General features: G+C 41.7%; 1 protein-coding gene across 4 annotated transcripts in view; it reads left to right on the top strand.

Annotated features, from left to right (window-relative positions):
• The window catches only part of ube2f (ubiquitin-conjugating enzyme E2F (putative)), a 128,164-nt gene that overhangs the window by 73,794 nt on the left and 35,477 nt on the right, over positions 1-18,893 (top strand). For all 4 annotated transcript variants that reach the window (XM_060828066.1, XM_060828065.1, XM_060828064.1 and 1 more), the window contains one exon: positions 17,715-17,782. In XM_060828066.1, the coding sequence (XP_060684049.1) occupies positions 17,715-17,782 (68 nt within the window). The remainder of the gene's footprint in view (positions 1-17,714; positions 17,783-18,893) is intronic.

Below are 18,893 nucleotides of genomic sequence, written 5' to 3' on the forward strand. Positions count from 1 at the left end.
ACAGTGCTAGGATAGATGCCAGGCTGTGTATGAACTTTCCATAATCATTTACCAGACACAGAAATAACCCAGTCTCCTTGACAGATGTTGGGACCTGGGCATCTTTGATCGCCCTCACTAACTTCCAAAAACCGAAAGACCCAATGTTGTCGACCCTGTAGCCCAAATAGGGTACTTGGGAGGGCGAGACCTGGCACAATTGTCTCTTCTTAGGTGTATGCCTGCCTCGGAAAAACGCCTTAGGATTACATCCAAGTTCTCGAAGTGTCCCTTACTAGTTTTCCCTGTTGTCAGAATGTTTTCTAGGTAAATGGTGACCTGAGGTAGACCTTGCAAAATGTTCTCCATCATCCGCTGAAACATTGAACAGGCTGATGATACTCTGAATAGCAGTCTTATATATCGATGCAAGCCCTCATGGGTATTAATTGTGGCATACTTCTGAGAATCCTGATCTAAATACAATTACGAGTAAGCGTGGCTCATGTCAAGCTTTGTGAAGGTTAAACTTGCTGCCAGCATTGCATGCAAATCTTCAATCCAAGAGATTGGATATTTATCCAACTGTGAAAAGCTGGTCACTGTTTGATTAAAATTCCCACAAAATCAAACTGACCAATCAGACTTTAAAATTGGTATGATCAGTGCTGCCTATTAAACTGGACTGGTTTAATAATTCCTTCACTTTCCAGTCTTGAGTTCCGCTTCTACATTTTCCTGTAGGCAAAATGGTACTGGACAGACCTTGAGAATCACAGATTTGCTTCCTGGTCAACATGCTTTGGCTCCTCTGATAGTCCTACACCTTTCTAGAAAATATCTGGGTATTTAATTAGAACTTCACTCAGACAGCCATTCTCTAATTGAAAATGTTGAGCAAATCTAGGTGAATCTCTCGCCATCAAGCTTGGGCACGAGCTTTCTACTATAATCACTGGTAGTCAAACCAGTTACCTTTCATGTGCCCTTAATCTGCAAAGGTTCCCCAGTACAGGTTCTTAACCTAGCTCAAGTATTGTGCAAAGTTAAGGGCTGGTGTCCAAAGCAAACTTTATTAAAAACTGGTTCTGTGATCACTGATACACATCCATGTCAGTATTGACTTCCACTTGAACCGGATGGCCATTTAACCAGGCGTTTATCCTGAATGGCCTGATTTAGATGTTGCTAAGCAATTTCTCTTTCAAACTAGATGCAGGTGAAGTTTCCGGGTACAAACTCACCTGAATATCTTTCTAGACCACCCTGCGGATTATTCTTACTCCACTTAAGTCGATTGGGACTCTGTTGCTGTCCCAAATCTGTGTATTGACAACAAATACAATATTTTACTCATCAGGGACCCGAAGAAAATTGTAACTGTTTGGCTAAGGTGTGGCTCAGGTTATTTCCTGAGTGAGACTTTGCAGTTTTCTGCACTCAGGTGGTGTTCCCCAAGCTCACATGGACCGGGGAAGGTGTTCATTCCATCGGAATATCTTGCAACTCGCACGCGCCGCTTACCACGTTTTCCAGTGAAAAAGCAAGTTGTAGCACCTGCTTTAAATGCAGTTGACCTTCAGCCAGTAGACATTTTTGCATATTTACATCATTAATCCCACTTATTAGATGGTCTCAAAGCATTTCATTTAAAGTTAAACCAGTTGTCTTAACCTAGTTAAAATCTTTGATTTCTTTGGTCCTCTATTTGCCAAGTAAAAGCGATAGTGCTCAGACTTAAAAGAATGCTTGGGATGATAATGCCCCCTAATTACGTCAATCAATTATTGTAAGGTTTCAATATTACGTGCCTTAGGAAACATTAGACTCCTAATGACAGAAAAAGCTACAACTCCATAAGCTATGAGGAGAATTACCCATTCTTCATCTGTCACAATGTCATTTGCCAAGAAAAATAACGTATTCTTTCCACATACTGGGCTCAGTCCTTGACAGCAGGGTCAAATGACTCCAGCTTCCTAAACAAAGGCATGGTGCAAGAAATACTTATCCCCAAACCTTAAAATTGTTGCAAGCAAGTTTCCTCAGGATCATGCTTTACTCTCAATGCCACTATAATAACTCAGAGGCTGACATCTCATCACTAATTACCCTTTATTTACAAATGTATGGCCTTCGACAATAACACTGCCTGTCACTAAGTCAGGCATTCCAGTGGTTCAATATCCCTGACAATCATCTGTTTATTATCAATGAGGCATCCCTGATTGGGGCTATTAATCTGGTCCAATCAGGGAACTCATTCTGAGGTCCCTCTGGCTGACCTCGTTACAATCACTATAAGCACACTTCCAGGAGAACCAGTCTATGCTGTCCAGATTGCAAGATGCCAAGACTAGTGAAAGCTAGAATGCAATTACAAGGTTTTGGCAATGCATTTAACTTTTGAGAATATTTGGCTTGTTGCGAAATGTTCGCAGAATTTTCAGGCGGTCTTCCTGAATAGTGACCTTTTAGAATGAGAGACTTTGAGGAGAGATTCATATCTAATTTTGTAAAACTTGCTAAACATGATATCCCAGTACCATGTTCATCAGCCAGTATACCTCTATGCTGATGTCAGGGCTATTATTAGTTGATTTGTGCTGAAGATTGCTTCATCATCCTAACAGTGAGTAATAATATAATGTTGCAAGCAAGTGGGGGCTGATTGTAACAGCAAAGCGTTCTTTACTGGCTACATATGTAGGAGATTTAATATCAGGATCACTGCTATCAAATTGTTGTCACAATTATCTTGAAATTCTTTGATTAAAGACTGATTTATTCGTTCATTACTCTTATTTCAGCTGTGATTGTTGCTATTCTTCTAAATACTTAATAGGTGCTGTTCTTGATGGAATGTGAGGAGCTATGTCTATGCATATAGATTAGGAGGAGGATTGTTTGTGCTTGTGGAATGGGAAGGATGCGGTGGTTGTTCTATGTTTTTTGGGCAGAAGATCTATGTTGCTCGGTCAGGAGGATATGATTTTGTTTTTGACTGAGTTAATTTTGCTGAGCAGCTTCCATGTATAGAAGTCCCTGTACTCCTTGGTCCTGGACAACAACCATCCTTCAATAGTTTCAATCCACCACTCTAACTAATCATGTTCCAATGATCAAACCTCTGCTCACAGCAATCACAGCCTTTTCTTTTCTCATTTTGTCCCTTCCCCATTCTCCTGTATGACAGCCTGTGCACACATTCCCTTGTAGGACACACCTGGCATGCACATGCCCATTCCCCTGTTGGCCACTCTTCCTTGTCTGTCCCCTATAGCCATCTGCACTGTTCTCCTCCCGTCCCTGTCCCCATCCCTGACATGCCGCTCTTCCTTGCGTCCCGCTCCCCCCACATGCCACTCTTTCTGTTCCTGTCCACCTCCCCCACATGCTGCCATCCTCTTCCCCAGTCTCCTCCCCATGCACCAATCTCTTCCCATGCCCCCTCCCCCGCACACCAACTTTGCTCTCTGCACCCCATCCTTCATCCTCTACGTTTCCCTTCTACTAACACCTCACCCCTCCGCCTGCCCTGTAAAGGGCAAGTTGGACCGAATGCTTTCACACAAAGGGTCCTTACCAAGTAAGGAGCCATGGAGACCGAAAACCTTGTTTAAAAACACATTGGTTAAAGACTTTTGAAGGGAAGGGACAGTGGAATGGGTTCAAAGACACCCATTTTTATTGTGCAGCTTCCTCTAATGCAAGCACAAAAGGATGAATGGCCTTGTTTTGCTGTAACTTCTGTCAGTGATGTATGTCTGAACTGTAAGCAAATACTTAATAATCGCTATCTATGTTTCATAATGCTATACCAACAAACTCTGTTCACGTATATAATTAATTCTGCTTGCTGGCAGTGAATCATATTAATCAGGTTGCCTGTTGAGTTAGGCGTTGTTGTTTCGAGGGAGCAAATTTACATTGCAAATGAGTGGCTGAGCAGTAAAAGAATTCAAATGGATTTTCGTGTTTTTCTGCTCTATAAACCAAATACTTGCAGAGTTGGTGCACTTAGGAATGATACTGCTTTACTGCTGTCAGTGATCTTCAGTACAAGAATTCCAAATAATTTTCAACATACCTTGGCGTCTTATAGCAGCACTCAATACCAACAATAAATTTGATCGTCCTAACTGCCAGAACTGGGCCACTGTTTGATGGAAAAAGGAAGAAAATTGGGATTAGTGGGCAAAAGGCAATGGGGCTGGGTTGCTCAGTTGGCTGCACAACTGGTTTGTGATGCAACGTGATGCCAACCATATGGGTTGACTTCCTGCCGTGGCTGAGGTTAAAGCACTCTCCTTCCCAGCCTCTCCCCTTGCCTCAGCTGAGGCATGGTGATCCTCTCGTTAAACCACATTTGTCACTCTCTAATAACACAGCAGCCCTGAGGTCTGGTAGAGCTATGGCAACTTTTATCTTTTATGGGAAGAAAGCAGTTTTGAGATCAAGGTATAAAAGAACAAACATGGTGATGGAACACAGTTTTTTGCATTTGGAACCACTACCTCTGCATCCCTGGGATTTAGAAAGTGGTTTTAAGATTTTATTCATTCTTTCACAGGTTTTCGGCATCATTGGCTGAGCCAGTATTTATTGTCCACCCCTAATTGTTTTGATGAAGGTTAGACTACTTAGAGTCATAGAGATGTACAGCATGGAAATAGACCCTTTTAGTCCAACTCATCATCTGTGTCAACCAGGTATCCTAAACTAATCTAGAACATAGAACATTACAGGCTCTTTGGCCCTATACATTGTACTGACCTGTGAAACCAATCTAAAGTCTATCTAATCTACACTATTCCATTATCATCCATATGTTTACCCAATGACTATTTAAATGCCCTTAATGTTGGCGAGTCTACTACTATTGCAGGCAGGGCATTCCACACCCTTGCTACTCTGAGTAAAAGAAACGCAACTCTGACATCTGTCCTACATCTATCACTCCTTAATGTATAGCTATGTACCCTCATGCTAGCCATCACCGCGCAAGGAAAAAGGCTGTCACTATCCATCCTATGTAATCCTTTGATTATCTTGTATGCCTCTTAAGGCACTTCTCAACCTTCTCTCTAACGAAAACAACCTCCAGTCCCTCAGCTTTTCCTCATAAGACCTTCCCTCTATACCAGGCAACATCCTAGTACATTTCCTCTGCCCCCTAGCCAATGCTTCCACATCCTCCTTATAATGCAATGACCAGAACTGTATGCAATACTCCAAATGCAGCTTCAACATGACCTCCTAGCTCCGAAACTCGATCCCTCTACCAATAAAAGCTAACACACCATACGCCGCCTTAACAACCCTATCAACCTGAGTGGTAACTTTCAGGGATCTATGCACATGGACACTGAGATCTCTCTGCTCATCTACACTACAGGGCGGCACGGTGGCACAGTGGTTAGCACTGCTGCCTCACAGCGCCAGGGACCTGGGTTCAATTCCCACCTCAGGCGACTGACTGTGTGGAGTTTGCACGTTCTCCCCGTGTCTGCGTGGGTTTCCTCCGGGTGCTCCGGTTTCCTCCCACAGTCCAAAGATGTGTGGGTCAGGTGAATTGGCCATGCTAAATTGCCCATAGTGTTATGTAGGGGTATGGGTGGGTTGCGCTTCGGCGGGTCGGTGTGGACTTGTTGGGCCGAAGGGCCTGTTTCCACACTAAGTAATCTACCAAGAATCTTGCGATTAGCCTAGTACTCTGTATTCCTGTTACTCCTTCCAAAGTGAATCACCTCACACTTTTCTACATTAAACTCCATTTGCCATCTCTCAGCCCAGCTGTGCAGCTTATCTATGTCCCTCTGTAACCTGCAGCATCCTTCTGCACTATCCACAACTCCACTGAGTTTAATGTCATCTACAAATTTACTAATCCATCTTTCTATGCCTTCGTCCAGGTCATTTATAAAAATGACAAACAGCAATGGCCCCAAACAGATCCTTGTGGTACCCCACTAGTAACTGAATTCCAGGATGAAAGTTTTTCATCAACCACCACCCTCTGTCGTCTTACAGCTAGCCAATTTCTGATCCAAACTGCTAAATCACCCTTAATCCCATGCTTCCATATTTTCTCCAGTAGCCTATCATGGGGAACCTTATCATGCACTTTACTGAAATCCATAAACACCACATCAAGTGCTTTACCCTCATCCACATGTTTGGACACCTTCTCAAAGAACTCAACCAGGTTTGTGTGGCACAACCTACCCTTTACAAAAGGGTGTTGACTATCCCTAATCAGATTATTACTTTTCTAGATTATTATAAGTCTTATCTCTTCTAATCCTTCCCAAAACTTTGCCCACAACAGAAGTAAGGCTCACCAGTCTATAATTACCAGCGTTATCTCTACTGTCCTTGAACAAGAAGACAACATTTGCTATCCTCCAGTCTTCTGACACCATTCCTGTAGACAATGACAATATAAAGATCAAAGCCAAAAGCTCTGCAATCTCCTCCCTAGCTTCCCAGAGAATCCAAGGAGAAATCCCATCCAGCCAAGGGGACTTGCCTATTTTCACTCTTGGCACAATTGCTTACACCTCGGTCCTTTCTAGTCTAATAGCCTGCATCTCCGTATTCTCCTTGACAACATTTTCTTTTTCCTGTATGAATAATGATGAAATAATTAATTTAGTGCCTCTCCCATCTCTTCAAACTCCACGCACATCTTCCCACTATTGTCCTTGAGTGGCCTTTAGTCATAATCTAGTCATTCTTTTATTCCTCACATACCTATAGAAAGCTTTAGGGTTTTCCTTGATCCTATTTGCCAAAGACTTCTCATGTCCCATCCTGGCTCTTCTTAGCTCTCTCTTTAGGTCCTTCCTGGCTAACTTGTAACTCTCAAGCACCCTAATTGAGCCTTCATATCTCATCTTTATATAAGCCTCCTTCTTCCTCTTGACAAAAGGTTCAACTTCTTTAGTAAACCATGATTCCCTCACTCAATCACTTCCTCCCTACCTGACAAGTACATAATTATCAAGGACACACAGTTTCCTTACCCATCCTATGCATCCTAAACCTTGCCTAATCGCATCATAATTGCCTTTCCCCCAGCTATAACACTTGCCCTGTGATATATATGTATCCCTTTCCATCATTCAAGTAAATTTATCTGAATTATGGCCACTATCACCAAAGTGCTCACTTACCTTCAAATCTAACACCTGGCCTGTACCAAATCCAATGTGGCCTTGCTTTTGTTGGCCTCTCTACAGACTGTCAGGAAACCCTCCTGCATACATTGGACAAAAACTGACTCGTCTAAGGTACTCAAACTATAACGTTGCCATCAAAAGTTAAAGTCCCCTATAACAATTTACTTTTGCTCCTCTCCAGAATCATCTTTGTAGTCCTTTCCTCTACATCTCTGGAACGTTTCAGAGGTCTATAGAAAACTCCCAACAGTGTGGCCTCTCCTATCCTGTTTGTAGCCTCAGTGGATGAATCCTCATCAAATATCCTTTCTGCCACCTCAATACTGTCCTTGATTGACAAAGTCACACCTCCTCTTTTACCACCTTCCCCAATTTTACTAAAACATCTAAACCCCGGAACCTGCAACTACCATTCCTGTCCCTGCTCTAGCCACGTTTCCGAAATGGCTACAACGTCGAAGTCCCAGGTACCAACCCATGCTGCAGGTTCACCCACCTTATTCCAAATAATCCTGGTGTTGAAGTAAACACACTTCAAACCAGCTTCCTGCCTGCCAGTACACTCCTGCAAACTTGAAATCTTATTCATGACCACACTACTCTACTACTACCTCACTACAGTGAAGCTACAATTCAGGTTCCCATTCCCCTGCTAAATTTGAACCCTTCTGAAAAGCATTAGTAAATATCCCTCCCCCCACACCCCAACAGGATTTTGGTATCCCTCTGGTTCAGATGTTGATCATCCCATTTGTTGAGGTCCCACCTATCCCAGAATGAGCCCCAATTATACACACAGGGACTGCTGTTCACTATAATATACAAAAGGACTGTTGTTATCCAGGTATCTGAATCCCTCCCTCCTGCACCATCCCTGTTGCCACATGTTCAACTACTATCTCTCCCTATTTTTCGCCTCATTAGCATGTGGCACCGGTAACAAACCAGCGGTAACAACTGTTTGTTCTAGCCCATTTATCAGCATTTGGCCCATATCCCTCTAAATCCTTCCTATTCATAAACCCATCCCGGTGTCTTTTAAATATGGTAATTGTACCAGCCTCAACCACTTTCTCTGGCAGCTCATTTCATACCTGCCCTGTAGTTCCCTTTTAAATCTTTCCCCTCACGCCTTAAACCTATGCCACCTAGTTTTGGATTCCTCATCTTGAACCTAGTTCTTAGGGAGGGTAGGTACAGCCATAGTGCTAATAGGAAGGGAGTTCCAGGATTTTGATCCAACAACAGTGAAGGAATGATTAGTTACAAACCATGATGGTGTGTGGCTTGGAGGGACATCTTAAGATTGGTGCTGGCCCTTGTATGCTGCCCTTTCTTCTCTGTAGTAGAGGCCATGGGTTTGGAGGATGGTGTCAAAGTAATTTTGGTGAACAGCTATAGCACATCTTGTGTGCAATTACTGCTGTCACTAGCATCAGTGGTAGATGGGAACCAATCATGCAGGCTGTTTTATCCTAAATAGTGCCTATCTCCTTAATTATTAGAGCTGCACCTATCCAGGCAAGACTTTTGGACCAAGACTTATAACGATGTCTGGAGTTGACAAAACCCAGAGTGCCAAGGAGCAGGTTATTGCTGTGCATTTGCTACATAATTGGTGATAGCATTGTCAACAACACCTTCCATCACTTTCATAATGATTGAGAGTAGACTGTTGAGAGTTAAGTGGATGGGTTTGATTTGCTTTTCTTTGTCCAGATATATCCTGTACATATTCCACATTGCTGGGTAGATACCAGTGTTGGAGCTGGACAGGAGTAGTTTGGGTATGGGTGTGGCTAATTCTAGAGCACAAGCTTCAGTACAGTTGCTGAAATGCTATGAAAACCTGTCACTTTTGCAATATCCTTTTGCCTTTACCTGTTTCTTGATATCTTATGGAGTGAACCAGATTGGTGGAAGACTGATGCTGGACTTCTGTAGAGGAGGTGAAGATGGATCATTCTCTCAGCACTTCTCACTGAAGAAGGATGTGAATGCTTCAGCCTTCTCTGTTACACTGTTGTGCTGAGCTGCCTCATTCTTGCGGATTGGGATATTTGTGGGGCCTTCTATTCATCTTAAATGTTTAATTGTTCATTGCCATTCACCACTGGATGTAGCAGAACTGCAGAGCTTAGGTCTGATGTGTTGGTTGTGGGATCGTCTGTTACATCACATGCTGCTTATGCAATTTGGTGTTCACGTTAGTGCTGTGTTTACCTTCATTGGGTGGACACCTTATTTTTAGGTATGCCTGGTGCTGGTGCTAGCTTGAGCACCTGCGCTCTTCTTTGAACCAAGGTTGATCCCCTGGTTTGATAGTGAATTTGGAACAGGAGATACGTTGGGCCTTAATACATGTCTGCGGCTGATGTCCCACAGCTTTTCATGAATGCCAGTTCGAAGTGAATCCCATTTAGTACAGGTCATTCTGCTATAACACTCGTCTCATCAGCGTGAATTGGCTATAACGCAATTAATGAATTGTGGATGTTGTTTGGAAAACGCAAACTTTCTATTAATGGGTATAGCGATTTTCAGTTAGCTATCTTCTACAGCACGATTTTGTATAGCAGTTTTCCATCGCGCAATTTTCTATAGCGCGTGATTGCAGAGGAACGTAACCATTGAGTTATAGCAGAATGACCTGTACAGCAACTGTGACACAATACCATGGAGGGTATCCATAATGTGAAGTTTGTATTAATATGATGAGCACTCCAGCTGATACTGCCATGGACAAATGCATTTGAAACAGATATATTTCTGTGAACGATGCCGTGAAGGAAATTATTTTCACTTGAAGATTCCCTTGCCAAAGGTTGCTTGATGGAAGGGCAGAGGAATTGGGGAAGTATTCCATGTGTCAGATAAGATTCAGGGCTGCAGAGGTAACATCATTGAGTATGTGATGAATTCTGAGAAAAACACTGCATTCCGTGATTGATGCAAGTGCTTCAAAACCCAGGGCTGTTCAATTATCATGCCAGAAATCCTAAAATAAATCACAGTGAAACACTTAATTAGAAATATAATTGTATTACGCTTCAGCCTAGGTTTTATTTAGGAAGTTAGTTTAGTTTCCATTTTTCAAATTAGCGATAGGTTGTCATAGCTAATGTAATAAACACTAGGACACAACAAACCCGTCCCAGGAGAGAGACAAAATGTTTCTGTTTCTGAATTTCTCCCTGTTTCCTTTTCTGGCCCCTGCCCATTGACTAGATATTGTTCTGTGTGCGTGTATATTCTCATTATTATTCCTCAATGATATTTGATACTTCTCAGTGATGTTTGAATCCATTTCTTATCTAGTGGTCTTTCTCAATCTCTGAATATATAGGACCCAGTCGCTTGTTCCCAGTTCTCATGTTAAGCATCTTGCCAACCCTTTTTTTTTTGTCACATTTATTTTGTTTGACTATTTCTGGCAGTCAAGCACTCTGTGTATTTTCTGTATTTTGTAATGTTCTATTTGTTTGGAGACTATGTCTGTTATGTTTGAGTTTTAATTTGTTGCTGCTTTGTCTTTATAACTCTTGTCCGATCTAACGTTTAGCAGAATTTTTCTTTGTTGGTGAACACTGGCTGGACTCTTTCAGTTGCCTGTGGGTGTGCTCCTGTTCCTGGTTATGGCTTATTTTAGCTTCTGTGACTTGGTGCATTTCTCTTCCCCACCGAATGTTTGATGTTGTACTTTCTGGGACTCTTCTACATCTTGCATTTAATGGTGTTTTGCTGGACTGACAACTGGTGACACCAACTTACTTACAAGTACCTAAGAAAACTGTTCAAATCAGTCTGGCTTTGCAATTTTTATCATAAATTGCACAACACATGAGAAAGAAATGGTACAAGGTTGGAAAATAATTTTTCACTGCCTGTTTTAATTAACAGTTCAAACCTCTGAGTGTGGTCACATTTAACTGTCGCATTTAGCTTTCTATAGCCCAGCTCACTCTTGTGGGAAGAGGAAGAATAGGATCAATGAATCACTTCTTTACTGCAACCTCCATTAAGCAGGTCAGGGACAATCTTCTGCCCTGGGGAAGAACTTGAAGGGAGAAGGGAGCCGTGATTGTTGCAGATATTTTGCATTATATTTTTGATCTATGAGTAAGTTGAGGATTACAAGGGGTTCACAGTCAGATCAGCTAGAATTTTATTGAATGTCAGAGAGATCTTGATCGATTGAATGGTCTGTTCTTTCCCTTTCATGTGATCTTACAATTAGAGGTTATCCCAGTGTTTAAAACCATCTGTGACACTGTTGGGGTAGAGATCTCTTTTGCAAAACTCCTAAATCACACTAAGCTGACATGCAGCAGGGCTCTGAGTAGATTAGATTGTTCATTTTGCCTGACAGCCCTTCTAACTCATTGGCTAATAGCATTCTCAATGACAATTCTAATACAGAATGAATCAGGGAAGAAAAATTAATGAGAGTATGAAGTGAGCAGAGGCTAGGCTGTGCTGTACAAGATTTTATTTTTGTTTATCTGTCTATCTAATGCATGCCCCATTTATTCAAACCAGGTGCAGTTAACTTTCCAACCAAATTAAACTTACTGATATTATTTTGACCTTTTGATTTGAGTGGTTTTGAGATGCCTGTCAATATAATAAATGATATTGTTGATGGGCAGCCTTTTGTTAGGTGTTTAATTAAAATGAGATCCAGTAGCTACACAGGGAGCCAAAGATGTCAATATTGAAAAGGGTGCAGTGCAAAAGCCCAAATAATGTTGAGTTGGCCATATTATTCTCTGCCTTTCTCTTTCTCTTTGGTTTGTGATTGCTCATCCAAAAAGGAGTTGGATATAACGTTTGAAGGGATCAAAGCAAGAACAGGCTGTTGGCTTGATGACTGGCCATGATCATAATGAATGGCTGAGCAGACTTGAAGGGCCAAATGGTTGGTCCTGCTCTTATTTTCTGTTCTTTATTCTCTTGCACATTCCATGCTTTCACTCTCCCAGTCTTTCACTTTGCCACTCATTCAGTGACTCCCCTACTTGTGGAAGAGACAAATTTGGAATCTAATTTGAAGAAAACTCTTGGAAATCCATTCTTACTCGCCTAAGGCAATCCTAATATCCTCAATGTCCTTTGGACAAGCAGCCTAAACTGGGCTGATCCCACATTCTCCTGCAGTGCCCTTGAATAGGATTGTTTTTATTCATTGATGGGATGAAGGGTGTTGTTGGGTGATGGAGCATTTATTACCCATCCCTAATTGCCTAGGAGCCAGTTAAGAGTCAACCACATTGCTGTAGGTCTGGAGTCACATGTAAGCCAGATTATGTAAGGATGGTGCATTTTCCTTTCCTAAAAGACATAAGTGAAACAAATAGGGTTTTCTTGGCCATCGACAATTGATTCGTGGTCATCATTTGGACTCTTAATTCAAAAATGTTTTAATTGAATTAAAATTCCACCATCTGCCAATGGCAGGAATCAAATCCAGGTCTCCAGAACATTGCTGGATCTCTAGATTAACAGGTCAACTTGGCTAATGCCTCTCAACGATTGCCTTCCCTCAGGGAGTTTGAGTTCATCTATCTGCAATTTCTAACATCTACTCTCTCTGCAATCGCTGGGTATGATAACTTTCATCTCTTTGAAAAGGATTTGCTCTTTACTCTGTTTTAATCAGTGTTCCTATGGATTGGGAACATTGGACAGAATAACAGATTTAAGGTGAACAGTTAAGTCAAGTGTTGTTTTTCATTTCATGTGACTATAGGATTTATTCCTGGGCATCAAATTCTGTAAGCCTAACAGGTTTGCTTTCCTGGAAAAGTTGTATTAATGGTCCTGCAAAGAGTATCCCTTGCAACCATAATATGTCTGTAAGGTTGTAACCCAGATCAAGGTTAATACAGCAGATGCATTTGTTTTGGTTTTCAGTAAGTAGTTCAACACAATACCTGACCATTGAGGTCCAAATTAAGAAAGGTGATGCAGCAAGACAAATGGTTTACTTGGATTACAATTAGGTTTTGTTACAGGAGCCATAATCTGGTGATGAAAGCTGATTGCTATAGCTCAGTTGCTAAGGTAATTGGGGTTGGGATAAGGTGATCCATAGTAGCTTAGATGTAAGTTCTTGAGTAGAATGAAGAAGAAAACAGTTCACATTCGATATGGTAAAGCTTCAGTTCGGTTTCTGTGGTCTGAGGTCAGGAGTTCAAATCCCACCGTAAATAATGAAATGGAGTTTAATTAATCTGGTCATTTGTAAGCTGGCCCTAGAAAGGTAACCTTGCGATCCACTGTACTGTTGCAAAAGCTGAACTGGTTTGCTGCTGATCTTCAGGATAACCTGCCATCCACATGCAGTTTGGTTTCTGTTCCATGTTTCCTGGTTGCTTCCTCATTCTAATTAGCCCCATATTGACCTTCTTCCTATCATCAATCGCAGAAGTCACCAATTATGCCGTCAGACAGTGCCCTCTCACTAATAAACTTGATTCACCACATGGAACTACATCATTAAGCAACCCTATTACCTTGTCAGAGTAACCAAGGTTGACCAGTAATACTCATATTGTACTTGAAACATTAACTGTACAGATGCCGCCAGATCTGCTGAGATTTGCCAGCACTTTATTTTTATTTCGAGTTTCCATCATTTGCAGTACTTTGCTTTTATTTAAGTGCCAGACGTGTCAGTGCATTCATATTCTGAAAACAAATGTTCATCACAATTTCTACTTTGAGCGGGGTTGAGAACGCATTGGTGACGTGATACGAGTACACAATAGGACAATCCGATAGAGGCTCCATGTTGATTAGCCTACTCAACCAGGTTTTCCTACATAATACTCGCATGTATTATAAAGGACTTGCGTATAGAGGGATGATATGGTGCAACATATTTTTTGACCATGTGAGAAAGAGAGAGTGATATTTTTGTGGAGTTATTTGGTATCAAATTGGTATTGCTGGGGTAAAAAGATGTATTTTGATGTGCATTCCTCAGGACTTGCACAATAAATATCATAGTATTGGGAAACTCAGAGGAGGGTGCTGATTAGTTGGCAAGTGGAAACTGACCAGTAGAGGCATTGGAGTCCAATATATTCATATATAGTACATAGAATGTTACAGCACAGTACAGGCTCTTCGGTCCTCGATGTTGTACCGACATGTGAAAATAACCTGATGCCCATGTAACCTACACCATTCCATTATTATCCATATGTATTCCAATGCCCATTTAAATGCTTTAATGTCAGTGAGTCTACTACTGTTGCAGACAGGCTGTTCCATGCCCCTACTACTGAGTGAAGAAACTATCCCTAATATCTGCTCTAAATCTATTACCCCTTAATTTAAAGCTATTTCCCCTCGTGTTAGCCTTCACCATCCGAGGAAAAAGCCTCTCGCTGTCCACGCTATCTAACCCTCTGATTATCTTACACATCTTGATTAAGTCACCTCTCAACCCACCTTCTCTCCAATGAAAGCAGCCTCTGTTCCTTCACCCTTTTGTTGCAAGACCTCCCTCCCATATCAGGAAGCATCCTAGTAAATTTCCTCTGAATCATTTCAAAAGCTTTCACATCCTTTCTGTAATGCGGTGACCAGAACTGCACACAATACTCCATGTGTGGCCTTACCTGCGTCTTGCACAGCTGAAGCATGACCTCGTGGCTCCGAAACTCAAGTCCCCTACCAATAAGCGCCCGCACACCGTCTGTCTTGTAAAAACCCTATCAACCTGGGTGGCAACTTTCAGGAATTTATGTACCTCGACACTGAGATCTCTCTGTTCATCTACATGGCCATAAATTTTACCATTAGCCGAGTACCCTGCATTTCTGTTACTTCTTTCAAAGTGAGCTACTTCACACTTTTCTGCATTAAACTCAATTTACACCTTCTCAGCCCAGATCTGCATCTTATCTATGTCCCTCTGTCAATCCACAACATCCTTCGGCACGATCCACAACTCTGCCTACCTTAGTGTATCTGCAAATTTATTTACCCATCCTTCCATGCCCACATCCAGATCATTTTTTTAAATGACAAACAGCAGTGGCCCCAAAACAGATCCTTGCAGTACACCACTGGTAATTGAGCTCCAGGATGAACATTTCCCATCAACCACCACTCTGTCATCTTGGTCCAAACTACTAAATCACCTTCAATCCTGAAACTCCATAGTTCGTGCAATAGCATACCGTGTGGAACCTTATCACATGCCTTACTGAGGTCCACCTACATCGCATCCACCTGTTTTGTCACCTTCTCGAAGAACTCGATAAGGTTTGTGAGACATAACCTACCCTTCACAAAACCATGTTGACTATCCTTAATCAACATATTCCCCTCCAGATGATTATAAATCCTATCTCTGATAACCTTTTTCAAAACCTTACCAACAACCGAAGTAAAGCTTACCAGCCTGTAATTACCAGAGTTGTCTTGACTCCCCTTCTTAAACAAGGGCACAATGTTTTGCTATCCTCCAGTCTTTTGGCACTGCTCCTGTTGACAATGATGATATAAAGATCAAAGCCAAAGGCTCTGCAATCTCCTTCCTGGATTCCCAGAGAATCCTCTGGTAAATCCCATTTGGTCCTGAGGTCTTTATGTATTTTCAGCTCTTCTAAATTTGCTAAAACCTCCCATTGGGAAGAAAGGGATGGAAGGATACAGGGAGGAAGCTGGAATAGGGTGTCGAGTTGGAAGCTTAACCATGATCACATTCCTGCTCCTATTTTCTATGATTCTATATTTGCTATGGAGCAGGTATCAGCTAACCATGACTGACCGTTAACTGTCAAGCTTTGTTTCCATTTTAAACAAAATAGGTTGACTCTGGTTAGTCAAGGTTCCTCACTGGTTATCCTCATTGGTTAACAGGGTTAGATCACATGGAATATAGGGAGAACTAGCCATTTGGGTACAGAACTAGCTCGAAGGTAGAAGACAGAGGGTGATGGTGAAGGGTTGTTTTTCAGGCTAGAGGCCTGTCACCAGTGGTGTGCCGCAGGAATCGGTGCTGGGTCCACTGCCATTCATTATTTATGTAAATGATTTGGATGTGAACATAGAAGGTATGATTCATAAGTTTTCAGATGACACCAAAATTGAAGGTGAAGTGAACAGCGAAAAAAGTTACCTCAGCACAACTGGATCTTGATCGAATTTGCCAATGGAATGAGGAGTGATAGATGGAGTTTAATTTAGATAAAAGTGAGGTGCTGCATTTTGAAAAGGCAAATCAGGGCAAGACTTGTATACTTAATAGGTAGGTCTTGGGGTGTATTGCTGAACAAAGAGATCTTGGAGTGCAGATACATGGTTCATTGAAAGTGGAGTCGCAGGTAGATAGGATAGTGAAGAAGATACTTAACATAATTTCCTTTATTGGTCAGTGTTGAGTACGGGAGTTGGGAGGTCATGTTGCAGGTGTACAGGACATTGGTTAGGCCACTGTTGGAATATTGCATGCAATTCTGGTCTCCTTCCTATCAGAAAGATGTTGTGAAACTTGAAAGGGCTCAGAAACGATTTACAAGGATGTTGCCAGGGTTGGAGGATTTGAGCTACAGGGAGAGGCTGAACAGGCTGGGGCTGTTTTCCGTAGAGCGTTGGAGGCTGTGGGGTGACCTTTAAAGGTTTATAAAATGATGAGGGACATGTTTAAATTACCTTATCCAAGGTCTTTCCCTGGGTTATGGGAGTCCAAAGCAAGAGGCCATAGATTTAAGGTGAGAGACAACCAATTTAAAAGGGACCCAAGGAGCAACGTTTTCACACAAAGGATGGTGTGTATGGAATGAGTTGCCAGAGGAAGTGGTGGAGGCTGGTACAATTACAAAATTTAAAAGGCATCTGGATGGGTATATGAATAAAACATAGAACGTAGACCAGTACAGTACAGCACAGTACAGGTCCTTCGGCCCTTGATGTTGTGCTGACCTTTTATCCTGCTGTAAGATCAGACTAACCTATATACCCTTCATTGTACTATCTTCCATGTGCCTAATCCAAGAGTCGCTTTAATGTCCCTAACATATCTCCCTCTACTACCACTGTTGGCAGTGCATTCCACGCACCCGCCATTCTCTGTGTAAAGAACCTACCTCTGACATCTTCCCTAAACCTTCCTCCAGTCACCCTCAAGAATAAGACCATAAGACATTAGGAGTACAAGTAAGGCCATTTGGCCCATCGAGTCCACTTTAATCATGACTGATGGGCATTTCAACTCCACTTACCCACATAGGAAGGGTTTAGAGGAACCGAAGGATTTGTTTCTGTGCTGTACTTTATGATTTTGTTACAAAATGGCTGTCATTAATTTTCTTGCATTAAAACACTTCAATATTGACAAATGTGTCATTTTTTCAACAATTCATTATGTATACTTGCTCATGATATGGTGCCTGTAAATGGTGCAAACTATGCAAAAGTGTTTTTATATTTGGATCAAATGGTGTTTGTTAGCTGTTAAGAATGCTACTTCAGGGTAGACTCTATATCTGTAGGTGGTTTTGTTCCATCAGAACTTACTTCATGTCCTGTTCACAGATGAAGGGTATTACCAGGGTGGCAAGTTCCAGTTTGAAACAGATGTCCCAGAAGCCTACAATATGGTGGTGAGTAGAAGAGCGTTTTTCTTTAATCATTTACTTTGCCTGAAGGGTAAAACAGAAGGAACTGGATGCAGCAAATTCAGTCTGAGTTTCATGTTTTTGCATAAATCTTTGTGTACATCAAGGTGAGGAATGTTCATGCTGGGTATTTTGCTTTACCGGTGACATCATGTGAAAAATAATTTGAAAACAAAATTACCATGTCAGTGCAACAGTGTTAATGTCGAACACTCTCAAAACAGGTATAACATTGGTGTAGACACAGTGTAAAACTCCCTCTGCACTGACCCAATCAAACACTCCCCAGGGCACTACAGTATGTGGCTAGATATAGAGCAAAGTAGGCACTTCCAGGCCCAGTAAAGCACAGATTAGATAAAAAGTAAAGCACACTCTACCGTGTTCCCATTGAATAAACCCAGGGCAGGTATGATACAGGATTAGATACAGAGGAAAGTACTTAGTACACTGTTCCTGCAAACACACCCTAGGGCGGAAGAGTACAAGTTAAATATGAAGTAAAGCTGTTTCTACACTGTCCTCATCAAACTGTCCCAAGGCAGGCACAGCACAATGTTAGTTACAGAGTAGAGTTCCCTGTTTCTACTGATTAAAACCTGTTCTCCATTCCTTCCCCATTAGCCCTTGAAGTTGTCAAGCCACATGAGTGAACATTCCTGCTTTCTCCTCTATGGGTTCAGTAAGACCATGTCAGTTTCCCTCATTAAATGTGACAAGATGTCCAAAACACATTTCACTGGTGACTTAAAAAGCAGGCAGTTATTGACTGCATCACAATCTTGTTGTACTGGATCCACTGTATGTGTAGTGACTGTTGCAGTCATGAATCCTAGGTGGTAAACTAGAGCAAAAAATGAAACTGGAGAAATTTGCTAGCATAAACAAATTAATTAATTTGACACTGTCATCGGGTCAGAGAGACTGAAGAGGACCATTATTGTTTTGGTTCATACCCTTCCTCTGATTTGAAACTGTGTAAAGATGGACAGAAGCTGAGGAGGGGAATCAATAATTAAATCATAGAAGATTGTGAGCTAAACAACCTACAAACTGCTTAGTCAAAAATTGTTAGGGAATGTGAATATTCATCAAT

Source organism: Hemiscyllium ocellatum, chromosome 7, assembly GCF_020745735.1.
Source record: "Hemiscyllium ocellatum isolate sHemOce1 chromosome 7, sHemOce1.pat.X.cur, whole genome shotgun sequence".
NCBI lineage: Eukaryota > Metazoa > Chordata > Chondrichthyes > Orectolobiformes > Hemiscylliidae > Hemiscyllium > Hemiscyllium ocellatum.